The 7,684-nt window shown below is 36.0% G+C and overlaps 1 protein-coding gene across 1 annotated transcript; it reads right to left on the bottom strand.

Moving 5' to 3' along the window:
- Window positions 1–5,368: 5,368 nt before the first annotated feature.
- Window positions 5,369–7,132, bottom strand: LOC109175595 (probable pectate lyase P59). The gene has a single exon (XM_019324882.1). The coding sequence runs from the start codon at window positions 6,984–6,986 to the stop codon at window positions 5,619–5,621; it is 1,368 nt and encodes a 455-aa protein (XP_019180427.1). The 5' UTR covers window positions 6,987–7,132; the 3' UTR covers window positions 5,369–5,618.
- Window positions 7,133–7,684: the final 552 nt, after the last annotated feature.

The following is a 7,684-nucleotide window of genomic DNA, read 5'->3' as shown; positions in this document are numbered from 1 at the left end:
AAAAACCTAGACAAGAAAAGAGTATAGTAGAAAATATATTCACGCCTCATTAAAAACTTCACTAGGAAAACCACGTGGGAAAAAACCCAGTTGAAGAAAAGAGTACATGATATATGTAAAAATCATATATTGTATTGGTTGCCTCATTAAAAACCTTAACTCAAGAAAACCCTGTGGGAAAAACTTAGTTAAGGGAAAAAGAGTACAACTATAAGTCTTCAAGACATAATCTGCATAATCTTCAGGATTTTGAAGTTTGTTCATTTATTAACCAATTATTTTGCAACTTTTCCCCATTGTCATTACTATATCATACTCATGCCTCGTTAAAAACCACACTAGAAAACCCATTGGGAAAAACCTAGTGAGGAAAAGATTACATGATATGTATATGCTGCAAAAAAAGTATAACTATTAGTCCTTTTAAGACCCAATCTTATATGATTGACCAATCTACAGGATTGACTCGAGTGAATGTACTTCCTGTCTCCCCTGAAGATAACAATCTTCAAATTCTATATTGCCTGTAAAATCATTGTTTCTAAATGGTGCAGAGAAGGGATATGGTACAATCTTCAGGATTGTCATCATATTTTCTTATGATCATCTGGACTAATAAAATTATTTAATTTATAGTTTATATTTTGTTGCTCCCCTAAATATAATAATTTTTCTTTACTTACACATATCAATCTTATGAATATTTGTAGGTATACATTTGCTAACTTGTCACTAGAGCAAACCTTCTGAACAAATATTTTATCACTCTTCTGGAGTTCATGTGGATCAAGGTATTTTATATCATGAAAAACTATATACGTTTTTATCTGTAACAAGTATGATGACTTCATGCCAAAAAGCATCAATACGAGTATTTGTACATTGATTTGCTATTCGTTATCTCATCTCATAACTTAACATCATTAAACTCTTTATATATTTCATTGATGTTTACACCACAAATATTGACTGAGATAATAAATAAGTCCATTATCAACTCTTTATTGAGCACATAATGGTACATATTATTCCTTCTATATGAGGATAATAACCCCATTCGCAACTCTCTAAAAAGTAAATAATGACACTTAAATAAATCCTCATTTCGGGAATTATAAATCCATTAGGGATTTTTCAAGATAAACTAGAGGATATATTTAGGATATTTTCAAGAGGAAACTATATTTGAGTTTCCCAATCACATATAACATTACTAGGCATGTTTATGATAATATATTTTCATACTTTGTTCTGGGGGGAAATGCCTTTAGTCAATTTATTGACTATAAGAAAGATCATAGTTAGTAACTTACTAACTTTTATACTTCTTATTTTGTGATTTTCATTCATCACATTTTGAGAAAATCCATCAAAGATTTTAAATATAAGTAACAAGTTATCCATATAAATATGTGATAACTATAACTGTTAGCTACATATCTAATTTATTTACTGCTAGTTTTATTGAATAGCGGAATATAAAGCCATGATTATAATTGGGTCTCTGCGAAAACCCTCCACTCGCCTTTTATTAGCGAATTCTGATTTGTATGCCTTAATTGCTATTTTCTATGAAAACAGTTAGCACGCTGCAGGCGTTATACTACTATTTTCATTTCTGGATCCAGATTTTATGAGCAATAGAGGCAAAATATGTTGTCGACAACTGTAACAGCTTTGTAAATATTTTTTATACACATGGCAATTTTGTAACCAAATATATGGCATTTCCCAAGAGTATTTGGATTTGGTTGTTCCGCTTCCCCAGTATTTTAGTTATTTGGTGCACCTACAATTTTACTGGGGGTTTTCGCCTTCTAGACGAATATCTTCAGGATAAAATTTCTATATTTCTGGAGTGACGAAATTTCTATACTAGATCTAGTTTTGTAAATTCTTAAATCAATATATGCTTCTGGCATAATGGTAGAGATTTTTAGTCCTAGTTGGGGATTTCAACTCTTAAAATATTTTCTATGGACTTAGTCACTCATTGAGATTTCTAGCAGATAATTTGTTCCATGACTGAACTTCTGGTTCTATAAGGCTAGTACATGGGTTTGAAGATTTTTATCAATTTCTCGGCATTTAATTAATTATAAATTTCAAATCTCCCCCTAATGCCGAGAAAAGATCTTATAATGCAACCAATATCACTGTTGATTTCACATGATGAGATATAGCTAGAAGGGTTGCATATTAAAAAAAATTGAACGCAGATAAGGAAATGCATCATGTACTAGCGTATGTGATATGTAGTGGATCAACATATTGATTTTTCAATTTTGAAGGTCCCCAAAAAAAATATTTCCTCCAAATGCTTAATTTGCTTTCCGAAAAAAATGTCATAAATAATATGAGCAAAAATATGACCTGCATGCATGGAGCTAACATCTCGTAGTATGTTGATGAAATTAGACACCAAACATTCAAAAAAAATCTTGTCGAATTTTCACTTCTGGTGAAAGAGTAGCCACAACTCTCATAATATAATCCCGCTCCATATCATTGTTAAAATTTTTGCTTGAGCAAAGCCAAGAGCATTGTACAATGCCCGAGCAACAGTAAGCCTAACAAATTTTATGCAAATAAATTTAACAGGTCATAGTAGCATTTAATCACATGCAAGCTTAAGGTTTAGCAACGGCAGGTGCACCTTAACAGAACTATCTCACTGATTTATGGTTTAAAGCTCAAATAATACTATGCCTTTAAAAATATTTGTCTTAAAAGTTTGCTTCACGTTGTAGCATTCATGGCCTATAGCAAATATTTGTTATCATCAAGAGAAAACAACAAATCCTCTTTGTTTTATGGTTCACATAGCTACAAAGCAAATTTGAACAAATAGAAGTTCTCAAATTCTGAGCACATTATGAACAAATGAAACTGTGTTGCCAACATCATAATTTGCTATCCCAAAAACCAATTAGGCATTCAAATACCAAGTCTGATGCAATGTGAGTATTTCTATCAGCATGCAAATATATGTGTATATTCTCAAATAATCAACTTCTCAAGATGCTCAAATAATTCAAGATACTAAAATTGATAGCAAATTTCAGGAACTTTGACCCAGATTGCAGAATTTTCTGGGGAAAAGCGGTAACACGTTTTTGCAAAAAAAATAAAATTGCAGATATGTAATTCAGCAAGTCTAGAATGTTCATAAAAAATTTCATGTCAATCAAAGGTCTGGAAATATTTTTCCCAAAAAATTTCCCAACATTGCGCCAGGCAGAAAATTAATTGGCAGCACACTGCCAAAACATTATAATTTTTCTGGAAAAATCAAAGCATATTTTTAACGAAATATTTTTACAGACATCAAATATCACAAGTCTAGGTTCTCCAGAAAAAAACTCAGACCAAAAGTAGTTCAACAAGTATTTTTCACGAATTTAATTTTCAAGCTGTGTCAATCAGATTTTCAGGAAAACATAACAAATAGCTTAAATGTTGATTGAGTTAGAACCAACTGAACCAACAACTTATGTTATGCTCTCTAACATTTACGCAACAGCCTCAGAGTGGAATCACAAACTAGTGTAAAAACCATAATCTTAGAGAGATAATAGAAGAGACTTGAACCATCTGTGTCTATTATGTGGAACATAAACCAAAACCATACTCTCCCTGTGGTGATGTGGTGATGATGCTTGATCAATTTATATTTGTTTAAAGCTTTGTTTCGTGATATCCATATAAGCAACCACAACAAGATGCACACTGATATATTGTCAATATGATGAAAGGAAGCCACTGTGAGATTCTTTCAACCATTTCATCAAAATGCCAAATTGATCACAATTCATGATCAAAACCTCAGTGTTTGACTATCAATGAAAGTGGGAAAACCCTCACAAATTTTGAATGGATAATTAAAGACATATTTCAATGTCGTAGGTCATAATGCAAAAGATGTGAAATCAAGTAGGGCAGTACTCAAAATTAGAATCACTACCAGATAACTTTTCAGAATTTATATCCATAACTTGAGAATTTTCAGTGGGTTAAGAGAAGAGTCACCAACCTCACAACTTTTGACTTTCAGAACTCATCTCTTGGACTAATCAACCTTCCACTGCCACAGAGCAGTCCTAGTACGTCCACCAGCTTCGACCGCGGACAGGCTCCGCCGGCCACCACGTCTCGCTAATGGAAGCGACACTTCATTCCTGGCCACCCAAAAACCGAGTCCCCATGATTAAGCCACCGGCAGATCGCGACTCTGGTGCATCGCCGTCAAACCGCTTCCAACGGATGCAGGTTGCCAGCCGCCACGAATCTCCAGCCTACGTCGATTGTAGATCGCCGGTCGCCACCTGGTGCGTGATCGATCCGAAGCACTTGGCCTGCAAAACCAGCCACCCTCGATCTTCGTCCGCGAAAACCAACCTGCCCTCGTCTTGATCGCTGGCCGGTTCTAGAGTGGAAAGAACGAGGATCACGCGGGGGAACCGATCGCTCCGATTGCCATCTGCCACCTCTCGCTGCAGCCGTTGCGGGAAGGAAACCGAAGATGCAGTATACAGAGGATAGATTTTCCAATACAGTATGCTGGATTGGCGTCGCACATCCATAGACACGAACCTACCATTCCGACCACCGGATTTTTGCCATCCGACCATCTTGGGAGTTTTCGCGGAGATCGCCGGATTGTGGCCTAACGTTTAGGATGTAGAGCAAAGGCTGATAACGTGTTATAAGGGAAAAATAGAATAGAGAGAAAAAGGGGAATCTCATATCCATTCATCTCTATGTGTTACATACAACCATAACACATCTATATATAATATACAAATATAACGAAAGACATAATGGAGACATAAATAAAAAACCGTTACAACTGTTATATAATCTATAATAATGTCCACATAATGATATATTTATAACAACCAAAGATTAATAGATATTGTTTAACATGAAGAACAATATTTCTCTTTCTTGATTAACTTAATTTTTATGTACTCCCAAGGTATATTGTTTTGATTATCAATTATACCATACGAACTATATATAATATATATATACCTTGAAAACAAATTTTAAAAAAATGAAGCTCTGATCTACATTAAATATAATTAGTTATATGCTAATAATATGTTGAGTTGGATGGATCAATAACTAATTAATTAATTATTCAGTACTCAGGTAGCTTTTGCACAATTCTAGAATGGATTTTATATGTTTTTTTTTTTTTCGAATACTGGATTTTATATGTTATTCAAGTGGAATTTATTTATTCCAATTTAGTTAGCGCATGATTTCTATTAGTTATGCATGCATGCAATCATAAAAAATAAAGTACGCAATTTTCGCCCCAAAAAAATAAATTTGCCAGAGCATTTTAATAAAAACCAAAGTGTAAAGATCGAAACAATTACAAAACTTCCTAATAACTTGTTTGGACTGATGAGCTTACAAAGAGGACAACGGCTACTTTGCTTTGTGGGTAAGTAGAGTAATAATTAGGTAATTGTTGGGAGTCAAAAGGAAATTTTATGAGGGGTTTAAGTGATCCAACCAGGCTAGGCGGTCCATCAGAAACACCAAGAGAAGTGTGAATAATAAAATAATATTGCATGGGTGGCCGGTCTAGAATGCAATAATGCAATCTAACAGGGAGATCCTACTCTGCAATTAAGTGCCCCTGCGAACCTAGTAAGCCAAGTCACATCCTCAGCCTTGAATGTCATTACCCCATCGTACAATTTGTGGTGCTTGTCCATGAAATTTGGATCCCCAGACTGAACAAAGAAAGCTCCCTCCATGTATATATCTCCCTGTGATCTCCATGTCCACGTCTTCCATTCTTCCGGAGTCCCCTTAACTCTTTTAGTTATCTCTTTTTTGTGTATGTCTGGAGGAGCAATGAATCGGTTTCCCTGACAAATGATGGTGGGGTGAGAACTCCCTCCAATGGCGTACATGTTCCAGTGTGTATAATCGTTGTTGACCACATGAATGTATCCGTACCGACATCTGGGCATCCTCTGAATCAATCTCTTCCCGAAGTGGTTGAATGCAAGCGTGATTTGCATGATCTTGTCTTTTGTGGACAAATCATTTGCACCGAACAGCATCACATCATTATGATCCGTGAAGTGACCATTCGAAATTGTGATGGCCGTGGATGCTTCGATCGCATCAATAAGCCCGTCGTAACAGTTCCTCATCGACACATGGTCTATCCAAACATTGGAAGAACCAAAGATGGAGATGCCGTCGCCGTCGCTCTTGGTTCGCAGTCCAAAGTGGTCCAGGCCGTCTCGTATCAGGCCGCCGTTACCTTCGAAGATGTGGTGGATGTGGATCCCGTGGATGATCACGTTCTTCACGAACTGAATGGTTATACCGGCGCCATCGCTGATGTGGACTTGGGCCCCACGCCCATCGATCGTCTTATCACCTTGCATGATCAACTCCTGGTGGAGCTTGATGTCCATGTCGTGTGAAAAGATTATCCACAAGGGTTTCTTTTGGATGACCGCGTGTCGGAGGGTTCCGGGTTTGGGGTTAGATGGATCATCGGCGTTGTCAGTAACGGTGTAGAAGTTGCCCAACTTGCCGCCTTTAGTTTTGTACCCAAACCCCAAGGCGCAATCAGCCAACCTCTTCCGGTTGGTAGCCCAATCGGCGTGGCATCGCCAGCAACGATCGATCGGGTTTGTCGCATTACACGGCCCATGATACTTTTTTGAACCCAGAAGATGCCGAGTTGTGTCGTTCCTCGTCACATCCTCAGCCTCAGCCTCAGCCTCAGCTACTGCTTCTGATAGTGTCCTTCGAACTTCGTGAATCAAGGATGCTGAAATGTTATGTGGATTGGGCTCATAAGCCTGTTGGGCATGTTCTATGGCTTCAGCTTCTCGCCTCCGCCACACCTCATCGTACTCAGCAATGTGACCAACCGTTGCGGGGATTATAGCGCCAACACAAACCACCAACAACAACAAACAATTATTTTTGTTAAATCCCTCCATTTTTTTTTCCTAAATATAAAAATAAATTATTATTTTGATAGGGGGTTGAACCGCTATTTTGGGTCCAACCCTTTTGAATTGAACCGACCAAACCTCAACTTTTCTTCTTATTCGGAGAGGTTTGATCGAACAACACTGTTTATTAAGTGATTGAAGAATGTATTTAATACTAAAGTATTTATACTCACATATATTCATTTTACACCATAACTAAATCCTAGAAAGGTGGCATTAATTACCACTCATTTTTCTTGTGGTAAACTTCCTCACAACCACAGAACAAAAATAGGGGGAAAAAAAGTTTATAAAGTAAAATGTAAATTTGATAGTCAAAATTTTCTATCCCATTTTTAAGGATGTTTAATTTTAAGGTACTTCGATCTACATGTTTTTTTTTTTTTTTTTTTTTTTAAATATAATGTGAAACTTTTTTATCAAATGTTGAGATCAACATGCAATAGCTTATTAGCCGGCTCATAATATAGTGAAAAAGACGTGAAAAAATATTAATATTAATGAACCAACATCCATATGAAATATTCAACAACATAATTAGATGCATGACATATATATGAAATAATATATTAATATTAATGAACCAAGATCCGATCTATATGAAATATTCAAGAATGTAACATATATAAGACATATGAAACTGTTCATTGAAATGGTGTTGCTACTTTCTGATGATCCAAAAT

This window comes from Ipomoea nil, unplaced genomic scaffold (genome assembly GCF_001879475.1).
Source record: "Ipomoea nil cultivar Tokyo-kokei standard unplaced genomic scaffold, Asagao_1.1 scaffold0688, whole genome shotgun sequence".
NCBI classification, from domain to species: Eukaryota; Viridiplantae; Streptophyta; class Magnoliopsida; order Solanales; family Convolvulaceae; genus Ipomoea; species Ipomoea nil.
Note: the sequence above shows the minus strand (reverse complement) of the source record. Positions and strands in the feature narration are given on the sequence as shown.

Bases quoted from the DNA above. Each gene is read 5' to 3' on its own strand.
- LOC109175595 (XM_019324882.1), bottom strand. From the start codon at position 6,986: ATGGAGGGATTTAACAAAAATAATTGTTTGTTGTTGTTGGTGGTTTGT.